The 24,914-nt window shown below is 30.3% G+C and overlaps 2 protein-coding genes across 4 annotated transcripts; both read left to right on the plus strand.

Moving 5' to 3' along the window:
- Positions 1–3,615: 3,615 nt before the first annotated feature.
- Positions 3,616–7,475, plus strand: LOC127264228 (OVARIAN TUMOR DOMAIN-containing deubiquitinating enzyme 2). Of its 3 annotated transcripts, XM_051293689.1 has the most exons (10): positions 3,616–3,890; positions 3,989–4,039; positions 4,277–4,349; positions 4,446–4,491; positions 4,949–5,057; positions 5,804–5,895; positions 5,980–6,042; positions 6,765–6,883; positions 6,980–7,055; positions 7,127–7,475. In XM_051293689.1, the coding sequence occupies exons 3-10, from the start codon at positions 4,285–4,287 to the stop codon at positions 7,181–7,183; spliced, it is 627 nt and encodes a 208-aa protein (XP_051149646.1). In that variant the 5' UTR covers positions 3,616–3,890; positions 3,989–4,039; positions 4,277–4,284; the 3' UTR covers positions 7,184–7,475. The 3 variants fall into 3 exon arrangements, with proteins under 3 accessions (XP_051149646.1, XP_051149645.1, XP_051149647.1); XM_051293688.1 differs by lacking the exon at positions 3,989–4,039; XM_051293690.1 differs by lacking the exons at positions 3,989–4,039; positions 4,277–4,349.
- A 2,452-nt stretch (positions 7,476–9,927) lies between these two features.
- Positions 9,928–12,766, plus strand: LOC127264109 (BTB/POZ domain-containing protein At4g30940-like). The gene is made up of 2 exons (XM_051293497.1): positions 9,928–11,065; positions 11,726–12,766. Exons 1-2 carry the CDS (start codon positions 10,477–10,479, stop codon positions 12,478–12,480), a joined length of 1,344 nt encoding a protein of 447 aa, XP_051149454.1. The 5' UTR covers positions 9,928–10,476; the 3' UTR covers positions 12,481–12,766.
- The last annotated feature ends 12,148 nt before the right edge of the window (positions 12,767–24,914 follow it).

The following is a 24,914-nucleotide window of genomic DNA, read 5'->3' on the forward strand; positions in this document are numbered from 1 at the left end:
TCCCAACATACAACTATGCATCCAATAGTCTTCCGAATCAATAATGATTTTTGGTCCCGTAAAAAATGGTATGGTGGTGTGAAAATGAACTTGTGACTATAAGTTCATGGGTTCAAACTGCGACCGCCTCTACATTTTTAATTATACTTATCTTATAGTGTCTAAAATAATCTAGACATGCTGGAAATGTGTTTCTGAAAATTTATATGTTTTTTTTATTTAATGAACACTCTCTAATACTCCCTCCGTCCAAGCTAAAAGTATACAATTATTTTTGGTGCAAACATTAAGGAATAATAGTATTTTAATTATAGTGGGTAGGTAAAAGTAGTAAAATGACATTTTTGCCCTTACTTTTTTGGTATAAAAGTAATGATGTGATGTAAAGTAGGGGTATTTGTGAAAAAAATTGGGTATTTAATTAAATGGTTACTTTGTAATTGGACGTCCCAAAATAGAAATATGTATACTTTCTAACTGGACGGAAGGAGTATTTAATATAAGAAGTTACTTTTTTTTATATTACATATATGAATCTCCATATTTCATATAAATATATATATTAAACAAAAATACCAAATCAAAAATATATATATTTGTGTATGTATACATATTTAGTTAAATGATAGAGGAGTCACCACGGTTAATGTGTTGATTTGGAAAATTCAGCAAAATTAGCACTCATAATATATACAAATAACATACGTTGTGTGTAATAAGAACATGTGTTATTTGTTCATAATTACATTGTATTGTATAAAATTATGTCATATGCTAAAATTAATTATTATATGTGCTATATAACTATAACATGCGTTGTTAGTTTATATATTGTATTTGTATTATATTAACATATATAATATGTTATTTATAATAATACTATGTATTGTATGTACTGTTAGACAATATACGATGTATTTTTCAGCATAGCGCTGAATTTATTAGCCGCCGCAAAGTCACCATATTCATTAGGTTTGTTTGATTTTTGACTTCAAGAAATAGTTGCCTAAATCATGGCATCTCAGCATTCTACGAAATTCAAATAAGAATTTTTTTATTTTTTTATTTTATTTTTTATTTTTTAAAGACCAAGTGATTGTATAACCTGTCCTTCAATTGGTGTTTGGACAAATTACAAGCTATGGTTTGTTGCCCAGTGTGTTCAAGACATTACTGCTCCGAGCCACTCAAAATACTCTCTCTGTCCCATTGAAAAGTTATCATTTTTTATTTTTGTCCGTCCCAAAACAAGGTTATCATTTCCTAATTTAGTAATTGTACTACCTACTTAACATAATAAATACCCTTTCAACTTACAATATATTACACAAATGTCATTACATTTATATTACACCATACTAATAGGGGTATTCTTGTCTTTTTTTTACTATAATCCATTATAATACTAATATTAAAAAATCTACGTACAAAAAGCAAACGCTATCCTTCCAACGGGAAAGAGAGAGTATGTTGTTTTAAGGGTGTGTTTGTTCGGTTCGGATTTTACATTCATTATTCATCCTATTTTTTATCCTCAAAAAATCAAATCAAACATCTATTTTTCATTTTTTATATTATACTATAAATCAATTTTACATTCAAAATATCACACCAACACCTATTTATATCACATCATGCAACTATTGAAATTCAAAAATTTTACTATTCAAATTCCAATTTAAAATCCAAACCTCCAAGCAAAAACACCCTTAATTTACTCTTAATTGCTGAGCAAAGCAAAGCGGATAAATATACAGTTCAACTATAGTGTATATCTTCGACAATAGAGACTATCCCAGTAACTACTACTCGGATAAAATATATTGCGCACCATATTTGAAGGTACCATGTCGGGACGTTGAAATTCTCTATTAGCATCCCAAATAGATTTATTAATAAATAAATAAATATGGGATATGAACGTCTTACCTAAAAATAGATATTTGTCGAATTTCATGACAGCCCATGCAAGCGGTTCAAAAGCCTTGACAACATGATCTAGGCGATGCTTACCGAAGAAGCGCGCTAGTTAGGCATTCAGAACAGACGTTGCTCCGTATGTTCGTCCCTCGGATGTGGTACATTAGTCGAGGGTTTCGGGTATCCAAATTAACCTTCGATAAGATGCAAAAGTAAATATGCAGAGATAAGTGTAGGAAAATAAAATTTCGAATCGAATATGAAAATAAAATAAATTTTCTCTAAAAGTAAAGATATGTACGATTTTTTTTTTCTTTTTGTTATCGAATAAGTTAAATTAAATTAAGTCACATGACAAGAGGAGAGTCTATGTTACCCCCAAAATCTATAAAAAAAACATAAATCATTTAGAAGACATACTTATATTTTATAAATAGGGTGTATTGTATTTATTGTAAACTTAAATCATGTATCTTAATACAAATTTTATATTTATATTTTTTTTATTCATATATTTTTATTTTAAGTAACTTTTTTTTACCACGTAAAATAAGTATTAAGAATTTAATTATTTTAAATACTTCTTAATAAACCTTTCGGTCATAATCTAATAAGGAATTTTGGTAACAATAATATATCAAATACTTCCTAATTTAAATTTCTTACCATTCTAAAATTTTAACTCAAACTAAAGCAATTGACACTTTTTCTTTTTTAAAATAAGTAGAAAACTAAACAATAAAAAAATAGATAGCAAAATTAAATCATAATAAATAAATTACCTTGTATTCCTATTTTTTCTTTACTGCGTAAATTTTATACAATAACCTTAATACCCGTCTGTCTCATCTAATTTGTCTTTATTTTTTTATTTTCGTTTGTCTTCATAATTTGTTATTTTCTTTTTGAAAAATATGATTATATACTTTAATCACATTTTAAATTTTAAATTTTATAATATTTTTAATCTTAATTAAACTATTTAGTTATCTTATATTTTAATATATAATTATTTTTACTAATATATTTCTTAATTAGTTACTAATTATATTTTACTTATATTTTTGTATCTACTGTAGTAGACCATATTACAGGGACGGAGAAAATACAAGAGGGAGTACAACATTAGAGTTTTGATGTGATGTTATTTGAGTGAAAATAATTCTAATATTTTTATTGTTATTCATCAAAAAAATATATTTTTTATTTTAAAATATTACTTCATCCGTCTCATAACAAAGTATCCATTTTTTTATTTTAGTCCATCATATAACGAAGTATCCATTTCATTTTTTTTAATAACTGTATTATCTACTTAACATTACAAATACCCTTACAACTTACAATATATTACACAAATGTTATTACCTTTATATCACACGTACTAATTAGGTTATTTTAGTCATTTCTACTTTATTCCTACTATATCCCAATATAATACTAATATTTTTAAATCTACGTGCAAAAAGCAAATGAATATTTAGTTTCAGGACGAGGACTATTTAAATCTAAACTCAAATCATTCCTCTCAATTTCAAATCAAAACCAAATAAATAATTTCACATTCCAAAGAAACAGGGCACTTAAGGGCTTTAAAAGTTAATAGAAAATGGGCTTGGATTCAGCCCAATAAGCCCGGCCCGGCCCGTTCAGAATAAGATGAAAAATACACGACCCATGGTCAAATTCAAATCTGTTTCCATAACCGCTGTGAATTTCGGAGACTTGCGAAGCAAATAGCACCTTTTTCTTGTTCTTATTCTCATTGCAAGAATCTGAAGCTGTGAAACCCTAATCATGATGATGTTGCTTGTGGTGGACCTCGTGATTCCGTTTTAGATTCAGTTTCCTGCCGAAAGGTGCCCATCTGCTTTATTTGCTTTGACGCAGTGTTCACGCAAGAACAATTTGGTGCTGAGAACGCCAGGATCTCAAACGCGCCCCAGCTCTCATTCTGCGAATTATTTTAGGTGTTTTTCTGTGTTCCTGATTTGTCTTCTGTGTTATTAATTGGATGGATGGTTGTAGCGCATAGTTATTGATTGTTTCGTCGTTTCTGGAATTTCAGCTCAGGAGTTCATATTTTGGATTGATTTCTTGTGAATTGAATTACAACTAGGTGATTGAATGCCTGTGCTTGCTGTTTCTCTAGTTAGTTTTTATGCAATCGTTTGTTCTTCGATTTCATTTCATCTACGGCATTTGAAAGATATAAACACAATTATGTTGTGTTCTGTTAAGATCAGCATTTTGTTTTAATGGAGGATTTATTTCGTAATTGTGGTGTATTACTGAAAAGATTTGGTCTGATCCTAAATCTTGAGCGAGGATGAAGACTTGTTTGTTGGCATTTCAGGTTTGATAATGGAAGGTGTTATAGTCAGAAGAGTTATTCCTTCCGATAATAGTTGTCTTTTCAATGCAGTTGGGTGAGCTTGAATCTGAGGATACTTATTAGTATGTTATGCTTTATGAGAAAAGTAATGTAAACTCGTCGTGACTGTTCTTGGGAATTGTATCTGCAGTTATGTGATGGATCATGATAAAAACAAGGCGCCTGAGCTGAGACAGGTTATCCACTAGATTTTGTCTTTATTTTCCGACATTCTGTTTTCAATTGGTTGTGTTTTCAACAAGGAGCGAGAAATATCTTGCAGAATATAACGGTTGTCTAACTAACTGTAAATGTAACTGTAACCGTTGATCATCAATCATATCCTTGCCTCCTCGGAGGAAAATGGCCATGGTGATGAAGTATCACTTTTTAGCATTAATGAAAGAACTAAGAGCATTAATTTTCGATGCATGATCGGAATTAAGGATTGAGATTTTATTAGTAATCTATGACAATTGTCAACATAATTACAATCATAAGTAAGTGGTGAGAAAAATAATGAAGATTTTGAAGTTAGATACAAAAGGCGTTTTGGGTTATTGGCAAATGTACTTTGCGGAATGATTGTAGTATAATGGCATTATATATGAACAATGTTAAACCTTTTCTTCCACGTGTTGCTATTTTCTCAAGGTTATAGCTGCAACAGTAGCCAGTGATCCAGAAAAGTATTCGGAAGCCTTTCTTGGAAAAACTAACGAGGAGTACTGTGCATGGATTCTTAACCCAGAGAAATGGGGAGGTGAGTTTCAACTTTGCTATATCCTATGTTCATGCTAAGTATCATAATCATACACAAACTCAAGTTGAAGGTTTGATTATACTGCGTTGCATTTTACATGAACAATAGCGATAATTGTTCTTTGTTTATTTTCTTTGGAAGTTCATACTTTAGAACCATATTATTCGCGCAAGAGATTTCAAATATTTTCTCGTGGGTCAAAGCACTTCATCTATGATGATGTTGTGGTGTTGTCCTAAAGAAAAATTATCTTTCTCAACTAAAGAATGTTTCCTTTAGATCCCGTGCTTTTATCTATTATTTAGCTTCTTTGAAATGCTACGTGTATAAACTTTAAGGGCTGTAAACAGAGTTTTGTTTCATGTTGTTAATATTTTGCCATAGTGGTGCAGCCCTGGTGACATTTGCCATTTTGTGGCACACTGCTTCACCATGGCGCACGGACACAATTTTGTGCTAGCGCCAAGACATGTCATATTCAATCATGGGAAATAAAGCACATCTTTACAGTTCTTTGTTGTTCCACGTGTTGTTTTTTTTATTAAATACATACTTTTACAGTGCACCTTTATTATTATATATACATATTATATTACACCACGGTGAATAAATAAGGAATACTTGACAGTGTTTATGAAGCAGCCAACAATCATTCTTTGTTTCTTCCTGTAGGATATGCAAAAAATTACAACATAATCATCAATATTATTAAGTTTAATGGGTGAATTTTAATGCTCTCTCTTAAGGTGCCATTGAGCTTGCAATACTGGCCGACTATTATGGTCGTGAGATCGCAGCGTATGATATACAAACAACAAGATGTGATCTGTATGGGCAGGTTAGTGCTAGGTAGGTGCCTATTCTAAGTTACTTGCTAGTTATTTGGTTTGACATTTTATTTTTCTTTCCCTTGACACTACAGGGAAAGAACTATACGGAAAGAGTCATGCTAATATACGATGGGCTCCACTATGATGCTTTAGCTGTATGATTCTTCCTCTTGACCCTTCTCTGTGTGATGAATGTACTTGCTCGTATCATTGAGTGTCTCATAAATGAATTGAGAATATTTATGATTTATCTCGAACAGTAGAAACTTTTTTATGCTATTATATGAGTTTGTGTCAGTTAAGTATAGTGGCCTACTTCAATTATAACAAAGTACTCTACTTACACGATTTTATATATAAGGTATGTCTTAAAAAGAAGTGTGTTGGAGTAGTTGAAAGATATTGAATTATACACCTTACTAACTCCTTAAACTCTAAGTTAAGCGATGATTTAATAATTTTTGAAAAGCATTATGCATTATGTGTGTATTCATGCATGTGAATCGCCCTACTGTCTTTGTTTGCCTTGTTTGTGCATTATAGTTGATTACGGAAATATTATTTCGTTGCTTAGGCAAGATTACCTTTCTACCCTGCCTAGTCATCCAGGTCCTAAAAGTTAATGAAAATTATAGTTTCACAGTTCAAATTTCCCCCCAATTTGATTAAAGCTGCTGAAGAAGAGAAAACCGACAAACACCTAATGGAAAATAGAGTGCACATAGTATATAGTCTTACTTTCTTTACGTAGAACAGATGCAACAAATTCTTTAAATGTGAAATCCTCGAGCATGTCTGGGAAAACCACCCTGACCATTCTTATGTGCTTCCAAATAGCTCAGCCCAGTCTACTCATATAATGTGTACCTTTCAACAGAAATCGCCCATTGAAGAAGCTCCAGAAGATTTCGATGAGACAATCTTTGCTGTGCAGCCGGACAGAAGTCTGGGCCCTGTCGAACAACAGGCTCTTAATCTGGTTAGAGACCAGCAGAGGTAAAAGTTGCAGATTTTTAAAATTGACTTGCTTCGATTTTCCACATCTCCTATCATGTGTTGTTTAAGTAGAATAATGCTTTCCTCCATTTATAGGAAACGGAGTTTCACAGACACTGCCAACTTCACTCTGCGATGCGGTGTCTGCCAAATTGGTGTTGTTGGACAGAAGGTTCGGTTTTTCCATCCCTCATCTAAAATTTCTTCCCTGATTATCACCTGATTAATTCCCGAATTGCGCAGGAAGCAATGGAGCATGCTCAAGCTACCGGACATGTGAATTTTCAAGAATATAGGTAATGGAATCAAATCTATCTGAATCACCATATTTCTAAATACTTGTTTGTACTTATACGTACATGTTCCTATTACTTGACGATATATGTTGCTTGTGGTGTTGTCTGTTGTAACATTTGCAAAATTGGCCATTTTATTTTTTCGTTTTTTCGATATACATTTGAGCATATTCCCAAATAAAGCTAAGCTTACTTGGCTGATATGGAGTTTAGCCGGCGTGGTGTGCAAGAAAATAGTCATATTGTTCGACGGGCTTACATGTTTAATTTGAAAAGTATTCATCTTGTTTCTGCTAGTTTATTAGTATTTTGTTGATTGATTATGAAATTTTATTGAGCAAAATGACTATTGAAAAAAAAAAAAAAAACATATTTGAACTGTTAGATTTTGTGGCAATCATAACTCCCAAGTGAATTTATAGTTTATGTAGTAGTATAGTGATTCTTTTTGTAACTCCATAGATTGATATAAGTTGTCTCTTTTCAAATTTGTTTGGATGTGATCATGCATTTGATCTCATATTATTTAATTATTTTTTAAATTATTATTATTATGAATATTGGTAGTCGGCCTATGTTTTGGAAATGGATTAGATTTAATTAAGAAATACGAGGAGTGTGTAAGAATGCATTGATTAAAATTGTCCTCTTAAGAACAATTGATAGACAATATAGTGACAGTTACAATCCAAATTCCAAAATGGTAAAATTAATCTATTGTATAGATGTTAAGTTATTTCCTAAGGGATAACATAATGGCGTGGAGTTCAAATCTCCGATGTTTCTGGGTTTTAGCTTTCGAATTTGTCCATTTTTCGAGGTCTCAAGGGGCTCGCATATGGTTTGCGTAGTGTATTTTGCGTTAGGAATTTATCCAGAGCCCATTCGAAGAATAGTGTTAGAACAAACCTAAAATGTTTGTTCCTTTAATATTCTTTTTTGTAGAATAAGTTTTTATAAATATATGTATACATATTAATACAATATAAAATATTGTTTTTGATATTTTATCAATTTAATTCTCTATTCTTAATATAAACAATACATTTGTATGAAATAACTCAAACTCGTTTGGGATTTAAATAGTAAAAATTTTGAATTTGAATAGTTGTATGATGTGATATAAATAGATGTTGATGTGATGTTTTGAATGTAAAATTGTTTTTTTAGTATAATACTCTCTCCGTCCCAAACACTCTGCAACATTTCCTTTTTGTATGTCCCAAACACTTTGCAACATTTATAAAATATGAAATAATTAATTATACTTAATATCTACCTCACACTTTATCTCCTCACATCATCCAAATAAAATAATAAAATATATATTTCTTTCTCCATCACATCACCTAATTTGTAAATTATTCTACTTAATACTATTCACTTAAAAATCCGTGCTAAAAGCAAATGTTGCACCTTGTTTGGGACGGAGGGAATATAAAAAATAAAAAAATAGGTGTTTGATTTGATATTTTTGAGGGAAAAAAATGGGATTTAAAATCCACTTCCCAAAACAAACACACCTATGCAATACAAAATTTTAGTTGGTACCATCAAATGTCCACTACACAAATCTTACAAACAGATTACACAATCTATATAAATATATATATATATATTCTAATATCATATTTAAAACATATTAAATATATATGCTATATGTATAATATATAAACATAATGATGCATTCGACCAAATCCAATAACTTATAATATTAAAAAAACATTGTTATTATTTCTACATGATATGATATGCAAAATTGCTCTACCAAATTAAATCCAATGATTACAGTAATGCTCTTCCACTTGTAATCTTTCTTACCAAATAATTTAATCATTATACTTCTTGAAGCATCTTCACATTTCTTAACCTCTAAGCTCTCAAACATTAATCTTTCTAAATTATAATAAGTTGTTGTAATTTCTTTCTAATCCCAACAATTCTTAAAAATATATATATATATATTAAAAAAAAAATCACATCATATGTTGATATTATTTCAAAATTTTATTCTTAAATAAAAAAACTAGCAGTGAACCATGTCGCAACCAAATAATCCCCAATGTACATTATGGGCGTGTTTGTATGTGGGTTTTAGTTTTTGGATTTGGACTTTTTGAGTAGTCAAAAATTGAATTTGAAAAGTGGTTAAACGTGATGTTTTGAATATAAAATAAATTTGTAGTATAATATAGAAAATAAAAGTAATTATTTGATTTGATCTGAATATATATACTAAAATCGACAAAAGAACACAACCTATAACTCTTCTACTCTTCACTTCAATTACTCCTTCCGTCTCATAACAAAGTATCCATTTTTCTATTTTAGTCCGTCCCATAACAAAGTATTTTCTTTGTTTTAGTAACTGTATTGTATATCTAACATTACAAATACCCTTACAACTTACAATATATTACACAAATGAGATTAACTTTACATCACATTCAAACTTCCCCTGACCGTGAAGAAACGACAACACATACTAATAAACTTATTTTAGTAGTCATTTCTATTTTATTTTTACTATATCTTAATATAATATTAATATTATTAAAACTACGTGAAAAAAACAAAAGAATACTTATTTGGGACGAGGGAGTATTTTTTTCTATAAAATATAATGGATACAGTTATCTTTCAAATTTAATTAAATAATAATAAAAGATAATAAAAATAATTTTATTAGTGAGCAAATCCATATTATTTCCTAAGAATTCGAAAACCTAACCCCTTACCAGAAAGACCCAGGCTAACCACCATTACTAACGACATCCTTTTAGGGTGGTCCCACGCCGTTGATTCAACGCCTGCCTCAATCGGACGGACCAAAATTAAAGCAAATATGCTATTGCTAATATTGTGACTGACTCGGTCCATTTGCTGGCCAACTTCTATTTATATATATATAAATATAAATACACACACGAAGACCTTGCATATGGAGGAGGAGATCAACGATTTTGAATTCAAAACACTTTTCTCTCATCAAATCCCACAAATTCCACTCCTGTTTCTGCAAATATTCAAATTTCGCTGCAATTTTGGGTCGTTTCTAGTCTCCTTTCCGTGGATTTTGTCGTTGTTGGTCTGGATTTCTGCTCGCGATTGAAATTACGCGAAAATGGATTCGAATTGGAGTTTATGCTTCTGTGAGGCGGTCGGGGTTTGAGGAATTTCTGAGGTTTTTGGGGATTCGGAAGCCTTGATTGCAAAATTGGATTCGAAATTTTGCGCGATTGGATTTAGGATTATCGGCTTCCTTCAGGAATCGATTGAAATCTCTGACTCGGATCCATGGGAGTTCAGAAGGACAGAGTTCGATTCAACGTCGGCGGTAGAAGGTTCGAGACCTCCGCCACGACGCTCGCCAACGCCGGCCGGAATTCGCTCTTCGGCGCCATGTTCGACGACGATTGGAACCTCCAATCCGCCGCCGCCGCCACGGAGCACTTCATCGACCGGAACCCTAACTGCTTCGCCGTCCTCCTCGATTTGCTCCGTACGGGGGAGCTTTACCTGCCCCCAGACATTCCCGAGAAGCTCCTCTACAGAGAGGCCATGTTCTACGGCCTCCTCGACCACGTCCGCGCCGCTAAATGGGGTCCGTTTGACGGCAATCTGCTCCACCTCACCCAATCCGTCTCGGGCCGGGCCCCCGGCGACGGAACCGCCATCCGGGCCGGGCCTGACGGCGGCTGCTGCGTGGCTCACGGCGTTATGGTCCACGTTTACGATTGGATGCTGGAGGAGCATCCGCCGATCAGCCTCGATTACCAGAGGGTAAACGACGCCGTTTGGGTCGATCCGGAGAACATTGTGATCAGTGCTTGTGAGAGATTAGGCCGCGACGATGGCGGAATCGGTCTGTTCAGCGCATCCACAGGTAAAATAACCTATTTGTAATGTCTATTTACTAATTCCGTCCTACTCTAAAGTCCCATTTAGTTTTTGTCAATTAATATTTAAATATTAATTATTATATCAAAAACAGTACAACAAAAATATTTTCATTAGTATATAAAAAAAAATTTATACAAATATAAGGATATTTTTAACGTGACCTGATAAGCGAGCGGACGGAGTATATATTTTCACATCAGCACACATCATATATGCAAACAACACACATTAGTATTACACACACCACATCCTATGTATAATAAAAGTACTATTTTTTAATAATAACAAATGTGGTGTATACAAGAATGTCATGTGCTAAAATCAGCTGTTGTGTGTGATGTACGAGACTATAACATGTGCTGTAATTGATGTGTTGTATTTGTAATTATGTTAACATATGCAGTGTACCGTCTTCAGTAATTATGTGTTTAGACTATAATATGTGTGTTTTATTCATATGTTGTATTTGTATTATAATAATATATACAATGTGATTTTTTTAGTGATATTATGTGTTGTCTAATAGCACACAATGCGTTATTCAACATAGTACTTAATTTTAAATTCAGCACTATAGCCGCTGCCTTATATATATAGATATATATATGTTCGATTCGAGTCATTAACAACTTTACGATTGCAGGGGATTTACGGCATAAGTTCAACGTGACGCACGAGAATCAAATCAAGCCCTACACCGGCGGCGCATTGAGCTTTACCTCCGATTACAAGCTCTTCAGCAGCTGCAAAGGCCGGAGCAATGAGTACGGTGTCGGCGTGTGGGATCAAATGACCGGCCAGCAAGTTGACTTCTTCTACGAGCCGCCGGGATGGTCTCTCGGCGAGGCCGACAAGCTGCAATGGCTGAACGACGCGAATTGCTTGCTCGTCGCCACATTGTTTCCAAGGAAGGACAATTGTTACATAAGCCTGTTGGATTTCCGGAGCAAGAGCATGGCGTGGTCGTGGTGCGACGTCGGGACGGCCACGGACGAGCGGAGGGTGCGGGATGCGGTTGCGATGGAAGGAGGAGCTGCGTCGATATGCGTGGTGAACGAGTACGAGGATTTGGGGTTCATGGACTTGCGACGCGCCGGCGGGGGCGGCGGAGTTCGGTGGAGCTCGAGGAGCCGTAGCCGGTTGATGAAGGGGAGAATGCCGGACGAGCCGTGCTACCCGAAGCTGGCGGTGCACGACGGGCAGCTGTTTTTGTCGATGAACGATAGTATATCGGTGTTTTGTGGGTCGGATTGGGTTTTGACGTCGAGGCTTAGGAATGGCCGGGGGGGTTCGATTTGCGACTTTTCGATCGGCGGAGATCGGCTGTTTGCGCTGCATAGTGAGGAGAATGTGTTTGACGTTTGGGAGACTTGGCCGTCGTCGTCGACGATTATGTGATTCTTGACAGGTACACTTTTAACGTTGTTTTACTATTCATACATGTACGTATGTATGTTATGTGTGTGTATAAATGTTGATTTGGAATGGAGTTTAGATGGGAAAAGTGGTAGGGGAAAAATTGATAGTGATAATAGATTTTGGTTAAGAACCTCAAACATAGAAATGCATAGATAGATAGATAGATAGATGAGAAATGTGTTACAGGGCAATTCAAATATCCCTCAATTGAACAACTATTGTTTGTTTTTTTGGATAGTATTTGAGATGGCTCCATCAATTATTACCAGGGCTTGTTTCTTTAGCATCTGGACTGTTTATAGAAGAAAGATACATTTTTTTCTCTTACAAAATTGAAATTCGTCGGAGTTTGAACCTATGACTTTATGGTCATAAGTTCATCCCATACCATCAGACCATTCTTTTTGGGATAAATTTGGTGGTTTTTTTTTTTCTTTTTCTTTTTTTTTTTAATTTGTGATTACGAATTTATCTAACACCATTGAATCATTCCTCGTGGAATCGAGGAATTTCATATTTGTTTGTTGGTTGATTGGTTGGTTTGTTCAGAGATCGTAAGAGTTTCTTATATCTAGAACCGGACAAGTAATATAACATGGAATAAATGAGAGGATAAAATATATATGTTGGGATCGTGTTTGGAATCTCTCATGTTATTTTTGAATTTGTAATAATAATCGCAATTTAAGTGTCTGTATAAAAAAAAATAAAAAACCCTTATGTGATTTGTAAATTGTATCGATAATATAAAAATAACGATACTAAGAATTTGAAATTTCTAGCTTTAACACTAATTCATTGTAAATGAAGTAGCTCTTCCCCTACTGATCAGGGGAGTTCAAATCACGCAAACAAACCCGTATATATATTCTAAAAATTACTATCAAAGTATTAAAATATTAGAATATGAAATTAAAAAATATTAACTAAAAGAAATATAAATAAATATATTTTTGAAAAATATTAATATATTAAGTATATTTATTATTTTTGTATTAACTAAACCATTCCCTATATTTTATTTTAAAAACTTAAAATGTTAAAATATGAAATTAAAAAATATTAACTAAAAGAAATATAAATAAATATATTTTTAAAAAATATTAATATATTACTCATATTTATTATTTTTGTATAAACTAAATCATTCCTTATATTTTACATTAAAAAATCGTCCCTTCAAAATATTTATAAAACAAACACACCCAAAAGATGCAAGTATATAAATATAGACTGTGCTGAGGTGGCGGGGGCGCGGTGGGATGATCCAATCTCGACTGAAAGAGATAGACACAACAAAGTAAGCCGTCCGAATTTGACTACGGCCGCCAATTGCCAATTCATGTAATTAAATGGAGTTGGCAATATAATAGACTAAATATTACTAATACCGGAAAGTTACTGTGCTAAATTTCGAAAATCAGCACAAAATTTTTCAAATCAGCACACATAAAATATAAAAATATCATACGATTTTATTAAATACAACATATATTTATAATAAAAATATGTAATATTAATTCATAATTATATCATGTACTAAAATTAAGTATTGTATAAGTTGTGTGAAACTATATTACGTGCTCTTACTTTACATCACAAAAATATCATTATACTACTTTTAACTTCCCACTGTAATTAAGATACTATTATTTCTTAAGCACTGCGTAAAAAGTAATTGTATATTTTAGGTGTGGACGGAGGAAATATTAAAATATATTATGTATTATTTATGGTAATACCGTATGCTGTCTGTAGCACACGATGTTATTCAGCATAGCGTTGAATTTTATATTGAGCACTTTAGCGGTCGCGGTACTAATATATAAGAAAGATATATAATAATTAATTGCGCATTGATTAATTTGATTTTTTATTTTTAGAAAACTCATATACTATTACTTCCTTCAGATACTATGTCGATGTTGCCGCGTTTCTGTTCGTCTCACATACCATGTCATTTTTCTTTTCTGGAAAATAATTACACACTTTAATCTCATTTTAAATTTTTTAATTTTTTTTCAATTTTAATTAAACTAATTAGTTATCTTAATCTTAATTTATAATTATTTATATTATAAAATAATTATTTTTATTAATATATTCTTAATTATCTACTAATTATACCCCTCCTAAAATACCGTGTCTACAGTGTAGCAAACATTGTATCTGAGACGGAGGGAGTATTATTTTGATTAGCCTGCGATGCGACGTTATTGATTAATAACGACGTTTCTAAAAATAATTTTCTTAATGAATGAATAATTAGTAATTAATGCATCTGGCGTGGAAAGGAAATGCTTAGAGTCAACGGTAATTAAAGAATGTTATCTTAACCCTACGCAACAGTTTGGTCGGATCAATCCAATCCAATCCAGTCCACATTTGACATGTGACGTTTGACTAGTGTTACATAACTATATATTCATTTATTTTTTCTATGCGATTTTAGAAATATTAGTATTCTCTCTGTCCCACATAATTTGTCTTTATTTTCTATTTTTGTCCGTCTCACGTAACTTGTCTTTTCTATTTTTGGAAATATAATTATGAAATTTAATCGCATTTTAATTTTTAAATTTTATAATTTTTTTAATTAAACTATTTATTTATTTTAATTTTAATCTATAATTATTTTTACTAAATAATAATTATTTTTACTAATACACTTCTTAATTACTTACTAATTATACTTTACCTAAATTCCCGTATCTACAGTAATAGTCTCATATTTTCTGGGACGGATGGAGTATTATATTGGGATGTAGTAGGAATAAAATAGAAATGACTAAAATAACCTTATTAGTATTGTGTGATATAAAGGTAATGCCATTTATATAATATATTGTAATTGTAAGAGTATTTGTAATGTTAGATAAATAGTACAATTACTAAAAAAACGAAATGAATATTATATTATGGAATAGACTAAAATAAAAAAAAAAAAAAAGATAGTTTGTTATGGACGGAGGGAATATAATAAAACAATTCAATGGTCCCTCCTCCTCTTGACTAAATTAGGTATACTTATTCATATTTGAATATTAATTATTATATCAAAAATATTATACATTAAAGAAAAAATGACAAAAAAAAAAATCTATTAGTGTTTTATCATACTAATATAATAATATTTTTACAAAAACTTATACAAATATAAAAATATTTTTAATATTAATTACAATAACTCAAGAAAAAAATGAATATCTTGATAAGTGACGAAAGAGTATTATATATATATAATTCTATACAACATTGGTTATATCTCACGAACAAAACTTAATCCTTATGTATAATTTTAGGAACAAGATCAAGGTCGAAAAAATTATTTCAAAATTTAGCCGAATAGATAAAAATGAATTATGTTAATTTTATATCATTAAATTATTTAATTAATATAATTATATATAACTAAATATTAGTTATTCAGCATGAGTGTATTTAAAATTATTTTTTAGCACTAAATCCATGCCGATGATTTTAAAGAAATTTGTTGAGGCCATCAACCATCTTGATATATTTGGGCCAATGATTATTGAGGCCTGATACACAATCGATCCACCCGAATTGAAGTTGGGTTCGTAAACCGCTACCCGACACAATCTTTAAGAGACCGTCGGTTTAAGAGTTGATTCTAGACCTGCTTTGAACTGGTCTGTACAGCCGGTCTGTTCATAGCTATCTCTTAAGACTTCAAATCATCTGTGCCCATTTTCTATCTTCCCCCATGTTCCATCCAATAAAAACAATCAATGTGGCAAAATATGAAAATACTATTTTCTAAATTATTATTTTTAAATAATCATTAATTATCTATCTTTTCATCTTTCGTCTATCTCTCTATTCCTTAAAGATTGTCTTCTTAATCAGTTTGGTCATTGCCTGAGAGATTTTCCTATTGCCAAAATTGGCGTAGTTCTGTTTGTTTGACTGCTGCCCAGAAGAAGTTGACATATATGAATCTGTTTGTCTTGTTGTTCGTATCTGCCCTAAACCCTAAAACTCGATTTTTGGTATGTTTCTACTACAACTCATTATTATTACCTATTTCAAAACTATTAAAAGTGATTCTGGACTAATTCCATAGAATCATTTCTATTTTATAAACATTTGTTGGATTTCTTACGGAATTTATGCAAAATCGATATCGCTTTTACAATATAGAAAAGTATTTGAGGTTTTGGATTTATGAATTTTATATTATTTGCCTTCGAATTAAAATTCAATTTTTTTTTTATAAAAGAAATAAAAATAATTCTTTGTGTTTGTTGTATTGGTGGTTATTATTTTATTGAGATGATTTCATGATAAAATTATAGTCGAATCTCTTATTTATTGTTCTCTATATAATTTATAAACAAAATGGTTGGCGTTGCAAATTAAGGATTAAGTTAAATTTTTGTATCTTCATTATTAATAGCTTGTTTTGATGCATCAGGACGAAGGTATTCTGTCGTCAGAGCATTCAATTGAATTTATAATGTGGGGACCCGCGTCCGTTATCTGAAAATGTACATTGGGTAAACCTCCGACCGAACCTAATAATTGGTTGTAGTTTGGTAATGTAAAAATTTTATAAATAGTGTTTAACTATTGGTAAAATACAATTAATATTAATATAATGATGCATAAAGATTATTTTTTTCGTGTCAAGATCTCTAGTAGGTATTAAAATTACATCTCTTATGCAATTAATATATTAAGCTACTGCATATTGTCCAATCAATCTCTGATGCAAGAAGCAAACACTACTTTGTTTCCATCTCAAGGCAGTAGATGAGAGATTTGTGAATCATGAGCCAGTTGCGTTCTATCCGATAGACCAATAAATAAGCAAAGACCAAAATAGTGATAGACATGTCATTAATTGACAACAAACCAAAGAGTAGTACAATGACAAACTACCAAAATCAACGACAAAACATTTTTTCTTAAACCATCTCCAACCTACGAACGCTATTTATATAGTTTTAACTCCAAAAATATCGTTGCTACAGTATTTTTACTTCAACCCACAACTCTATTTTTTATTCTAAAAAGAATATATTCCATTTTATACGTTGTTTTAAACTACTTTTTATATCTATAATTAATTATTATCTTTTTAAAAAAATTAAAAATTAAAAATAAATTAAAGAATTAATATACAAAAATTAAAAAACAAAAAAAATACACTAAAACCAAAAATGGTGCTGCACTGTAGTAAACACCATAAATAGTGTTAGAAATGGTGTTTGATTGGAGGAACAAAACTCCATTTATGCAGCAACATCGTAAAAAATGCAAATGCATTGGAGATGCCCTTATAAGGAAAAGTAAAATCAAGCACAATCAACAAAAAAGAAAGTAATTACCGGCATGAAACAACAAAGCATATTTTTAGGTCACTAATATTACAAATATTATACTTATGGCACAATATAATCACGCTCCAACACTCCAAATAATGTACTAATATACCATAATACTAATTAAAAAAAAAAAAGAAGAAGGCATATGATTCATGAATCCAAATCTCAAATATGTTATTGATTTTGCACTTGATATAACCAAAATATAAATTAAAAATCAAAGTATTATTACAAAAAAAAAAAAATTAAAATTGCACAGAGTCTTCAATATTCAATTAGTTTTTTTGGTGATTATTTTGAATTTGAATGGTTAAATATAAAAAATATGAGTTAATATAATAACATATATTTTGATTATTATATATAATACACATAACTAATAAAAAATAAATACCTGAAGCAATTCAGTGAATTTAATGAAATATTGTAATCTATCGGGAAGAAATTGATTAATCTAATTTTAAACAAAACTTTGATATTGCATTACAAAATTCACAATATAATGAAAAATAAGTATTACAAGTACAATTATTCAAATGTAATGTAAACTAACCTATTGCAGGGGATAATTTTGATGAAACACTTTTGATCCCTGTTTTTCATAAATGATTTCGTTTGCATGCTGAAATAAAAGTTTAAAATATTTAATATGGTAATTACCTTAAAAAATAAATATCACAGAAATATATAATATATACCTGCACAGGGATCAAAATGTCAAAGGTTGATGCATCTTTTGTTGAACTTGAGATTCGGGTGAATGACTTTTTCTTTTTTCGTTAAGCTTTCTCTAATTCACTTTTAACTCTCTTCCCCAAAACAACTTTTGTTTTAACTTTTATTCTAGTAACCTTTATGTCTGTTTCTTTATCCGTTGATGAATTCTTCTCTTTTTTCTTTGATTTCTTTAAGCTTAAATTCTCGCAAAAAAAATATCCATATTTTGCATCTTTTCATTAAGCATTTCAATCATTCTTGAATTCATCTCTTACTATTTTATATGTTTCTTTTGTTTCAATTGCTTTTGTAATAAGTTGATTGAAAATTAATACACAAGTTTTTATACCATATTTTTGATACATTAGAATCCAAATCATCCACATTATGAGATGTCACTGTATTATGAAAATCATCAATCTTTGTTTTTCCTGTCCATCGTCTTAGTATATATGAATATGGAATTTCAATAATATTATGTACAGTAAAAACTTTCAAAGCATGAGAACACAAAATTCACAAAACTCAAATTTTCTACAACTACAATATATCGTACTATTTAAAAAGTTATACTTGACAATATGATGTTTTGATTTTTAGAAAAATTGTAACATGATAAATTAAAACACTTTCAATCACAATAAAATCATAAAAGCTACAATCATAAGCCTTACACAATTCCTTCTGAAATAATTTAAATACGTCTGGAGTATAAATACTTTATTCTTGTTTTAATAATTGAGTAGGAAAGGATAATACAAGATTACTTGTATATGTTTTAAAATATGCTTTAAACTCTTCATAAAGACGATTATCAATCAAAATGTAAAAATATTCAAAAAAATTGACGCAAACTATTCTTGTAATTAACATATCTTTTAACTACATTGTTTATGCTTCGCTTCTTTGTGTCGTAGTGATATCAGAATAAAAATATTGACGACCATAAACCAGTGCTCATTTTTCCTTTTTACTAAATAATCTTTTCAACCAATAATTATTTTGAAAATTATATTTTTCAAGCATATTATTCAATTCAATTAAAAAATCTTCTTTTTCTTCAAAATCATGCACACATTTATTAAAATCATGTGCAAAATCTCTAAATTTATCGAAAACCCACGTAAATGTTTAGCAACATTTTGATATATATGTCAAATACATAACTTGTGGTGTATCTCTGGCTATTTAGAAGCTAAAGCTTTGGTTATTGTTGTATCTTCATTAGTCATAATAGTGTTTGACTTTTTATCTAACATGTTAAATGTTGTAGTAGTTTCATCGTATAAAAGTGCACAACAAAAAATGATAGTTTGTTTGTGATGATTCACACCAACAAACAATGCAAGAGGGCAACTTTGAGATTTTTTTTCATAATTTGTATCAAAAGATATCACATCTCCAAATAGCATAATCAGCTTTATTTTTCCAATTGTCCAAATATATTAGTTATTGCATTATCCTCATCAACTTGAATTGAGTGAAAAGAATTTGGATCTTTTACATGCATCTATTGTAAATATTCAAGTACTTCCCCCGTATCTCCAATTTTCATATCTTTGGTTCGTTTTGTACGCAAATCATTTCTACAATCTTGAGAAGTAAATCCTAAATTATAACGACCACCTGCTTGTTTGATCATATAATTATAAGATGTTTTTGGTGGAATACCTGCTATTACAATTTCAGTGATATGTGTTTCAGTTATTTTCGCATGTGATCTAAACATGTGAGATTCATTCTAAATAAATAATGATTATGCTTTGAAATAAAATTCACAACTTCATATTTTTCATTTTTATTCAAATGTATTTTCATTTTTTCCAAGCATCCAAATCTAGTTTCAGCACGTGAGTTTTCATATAAACATCTCGTTTGTCGGGTTTTTGTTTACCTTTAGCACAACAAGAAAATGTTCTATCAATAAGTTTGTCATTTTCTTATGTTGGATATTGTTTTTAATACCAAGCCCAAACCAATTTAGCATATTCAGAATAAAATTCTCCAACAAAATTTTTAGTATCAAATTCCATACTTTTACGAGGAATATGTTCTTTTGAAATGAATTTATGTAATGAATTATGACAATTAAAATTATCAGAACCTAAACCACAAATAATAATATAATTATTATTTTCTTTATTGATTTCAGAAATTTCTAGCAATACATATTAAATTCTATTTAGAATAAATTGTTTAAGCATTTTTATTAAAATACAAAATAAAATGGATATAAATATTTAAAAAATAACATACCTGATTTGTTTCCGTTACTTGCATTTGATAAATTTGTGACAATATTCTTTGACATCTGATACAATTGTAAATATAATCCTGTAAAAGAAAAATAAACCAGTTATTTAGCATACTCACATCATCGCTACTCCCCAGTTTTTTTTTCTTTTTTTTTTCCCTCCAATTTAACTTAATCCCCATATCGAAGGCCTATCTACAATTGGATTTTCAGCGATGAACAAGAGTAGATGCGAACAACACTAAAACAAAAAGATCAAAGTCTACCGCCCGAGATGCTTTCTAAATACCGCATTAGGGCAAACATAAATCGAAAAAAAAAACAAATCTATGTCGACTCCAACACGCTGGAAAAATATTCTCAACATTGAATTAGGGCAGACAGCAACATAAACTAATGAATAGTACAAGACGAGAACTCTATGATGTCTGTCAAGGAAGAGGAAAAAGCGCAGGTAACGGTTATTTTAAGATAATTAATGGTTATTTTAAGAAATTAATTTTAAAAATGATATTTTCATATTTTGCCACATAGATTGTTTTTATTGGGTGGAACACGGGGGGAGAGAGAATGTGCATAGAGGATTTGAAGTCATCCCTCAGTTGTAGAACAAAACCATCACCTTCGATCTCATCATCTCCCTTTCGCGAAAAAACCCTAACAGATCGATCGCGTCTGTGTTCGGTGTTCAAGTGAGTCTATCCGGTGGAAACGAAGGTTCTCCTTAGTGGTTCTACGGTTTAATTTGATTGTTCAATTTATGCCTTCTTTGTTTGTTCGCGGTGTAATTTTGTGTGCGATGATGTTTAGGCTTTAATTTTAGCAATGTTTCTTTAGATTAGGGTTCGAGTTTGCGTGTTTTTTGCATTTCCATGGTGTGTCATTTGGTTTGGGTCTTGAATGTGTGGTCGATGTCGGTTTGGATTATTTTGGGTTACCAGATCTTGCTTCCATAATTATAAATAGAAGATTCTTTAAAATTGGTAGATATTGATTTGTTCGTGTGAGAATATTGCACTGTCAATCTTGGTGTTAGGATATACACGTCTTTTGTGTATCTCATGTCATGAATGCAGATGTATTGCTTAATCCATGGTTATATATTTTAGAAACATACGATTTGTTCGTTTTGTGTTATAGATATAAATATTTTTATGTTAAGTACGATAAATTATGTTGATAATTTTAAAAATAATATTTTGTGTTTAATTATTTTTATGAGTGGATAAAAAATAATCTCTCCTTCTGGCTCGTAGGGCTACATTTACTTATGCTCGATTTTTGAAATGATCAAAAGTTGTGTTTTTGTTGTTTATGCAAATTTTGATGTAAATAGTTTATATCAACATTGTATGTAGTAAGAGAAGACCAATATATGGTATTAGATGAACAAAGAAAATATATTGAAATTGATAAGAAGCTAAACAAGAAGTTGAAAATGAATAGATAATTGGCAAGTTGATATGACAAATATGCTAGAAATTTGCCTAATTTGTAAAAGTTTAGTAAAGTCTGTGTTGATGTATTTGTTCTTAATAGGAATTATTGTATATTTTGTAGAGATAGCTCTTGTTGATGCATGTGGTAATTCCTTAGAAGCTAATTCTTCAACATGTGAGATCTTTTAAGCATTTACAACAATTTTTGACAATTTTCAATTTACATCTCAGAGATCATTTGGAAAATATTTTTTAATTTTTTCCGGTTTCAATAGGTTTTTGGTGTAAGTCCTTTAACACTTACAAATTATGGCAATCTATACAGGAAAACTATGGCTATGACTAAGCCACACTTAGAGTTCTAGAAGTCCAATTTTCGATGGTTGGTAGCTATTCAGTTAAGCTTAGTTTTTAATTTGAGAATTTTAATGAATTTTTGGAGGTGAACTGAGGTGGTAATATTTAACAGGACTGCGCGTGATTGGATAATATTTGGTGTGTTGATTTGGGGAGTTATCTGAGGTTGATTTTAGTGTTTAAAGATATTGTTCAACTTAATGTGCTATAGTTTTCAATTGTACTCCTATTCCAACATTGAAAAATATAGGGCGATAATATTTTTTCGAGGACAATTAGGATTTAAGATTATGACTCACTTGATTGAGGGATTGTCGAAATGGCAGATTTAAAATTATGGGTTATTAGTTTAAGCCATTGTTACGGAAATCATGATAGAAAAATAGTTTACGTAGTTGTAGAAATTACAATGGTGATATTCAAACCATTCCTATAGTCGTTTAAGTTGTTCCGTGTTTTGGTTTTTTTGTTCAATATATAGATTTAGTCATTTTGAGAAAAATTGTTTTTAAGAAATTTGCAAGCCTATAGGCTTGGAGAGAGGGCATACTTTTGTATTTGAGAATATTTTACTTGTCAAATGATATTTTTTTAATTTAATTTAATTTAATTATTTATTTATTGATTTCCTTTTTGAATGTTTGGTGTCTGTATTAATTTGTTGTTTTTGTTGATATATAGAATTATTAAATTGGAAATATGTGATACCCATGTCGAGTTTGTTTTTTGATGACTTCTACTTTAAATATTTTCTTGCCCACAACTATGATTCACGCTTCATTTTCTAATGCAAAATAATTCATTAGTAATATGTTTTGAAGCATATATCCTCCACTGACAACTTTTTACCAGAAAATGACAATAATTTTTGTTGATCATTGTTAACATATTTAAATGACTTTAAGGTTGCAATATTATAGTTCTTCAAAACTTTTCGAAACTCATCTGCATTTTTAAATGATTATCCTTCTAAATTTATGTCATGATGTCATGCATCTGACATGTTACTTTAAAAAATTATTGCAATATTTATATTATTCATCTCATTCACCATGTGAAACCTCCACATATAATTTGACCTTTTTGAATTAAAACATCAAAATTATACTCCATCCGTCCGAAAAATTTAGTCCATCTGGATTCGGCACGCGGATTAAGAAAAATAAATATTTTATTGAAAAAATAAAAAAGTTAATTGGGGTATTTTTGAAAATTTAATTATAAATTAAAGATAATTGAGAGAATATAATAAAGTGACTGATATTTATTGTAAATAATTGTTGAATAAATGGTAATAATTAAATATTGACTTTTTGACTTTTCCAAATATAATAATAAGGTAAATTTAACGGACAGACGAAGAAGAAAATTGTGAATAAATTTGGCGAACATATATAGTATATTATAATAAAAAAGAAAACTTATATAATTTAGATTATATACCCGGAAGTTTATCTAAAATATTATGATCATTGTATGCTTCACATTTGCCTATAGCAACCATATTAAGTTCAATTTCAAGATTGAATGCAACAGACACACATTTTTTAAATCTTTATCTCCATTCAAAGTTACATATAATTTGTGCACTGAGAATAAATATTATAGTTTTATAGATATCGGATCAATATTGTTCCATTTTTTGGCAACACTTGTGTAGATATCTATCAACGTAATGTCTTTATCGATTGATATTATATGCAATTCATTTTTATATTCGCACGACCAACATTCTCCATTCTTCTGTTATTTTGCTATAACAACAAAAATATAACAAATACATAATTAATTATGTATAATTTAATTTTTCATCGTTTTTACTTTTCTCTTAATGTTATGTAAAATTGCAAAAATAAAACTATAAACATAATATAACCAATTAATATCACAAAATATCATTAAAAAAAAAAAAACTATAATCACAACATTACTATATGAGTCTAAAATTTCCACATGAATACTTACCATCAAAATTTCCACATGAGTACTTTCCATCAATTTTATGGCCGCGAAATTGAAAAAAATCATAGAGATAATAAAAAATAGAAAATTTAGCTCAAGACTGTAGAAGTCTAAATTTGTCACAAAAAAATTTTGAACAAAAACATACATTCATTTTATTATCTTATCTCTATGTATGTTTATCTTATTTGCGTTTCTATTTTAATATGAGATAAATATACTATATATTTGCTAATGGTAAGTATTCTCTTCCGATAGAAAACAAAAAAATTATCGCTCTTCTAAATAGATTAAGAAACTACAAAATACAATAACCTTCAATATATGAAGAAG

Source organism: Andrographis paniculata, unplaced genomic scaffold (genome assembly GCF_009805555.1).
Source record: "Andrographis paniculata isolate CXL003 unplaced genomic scaffold, ASM980555v1 Contig69END, whole genome shotgun sequence".
Taxonomy (NCBI): domain Eukaryota; kingdom Viridiplantae; phylum Streptophyta; class Magnoliopsida; order Lamiales; family Acanthaceae; genus Andrographis; species Andrographis paniculata.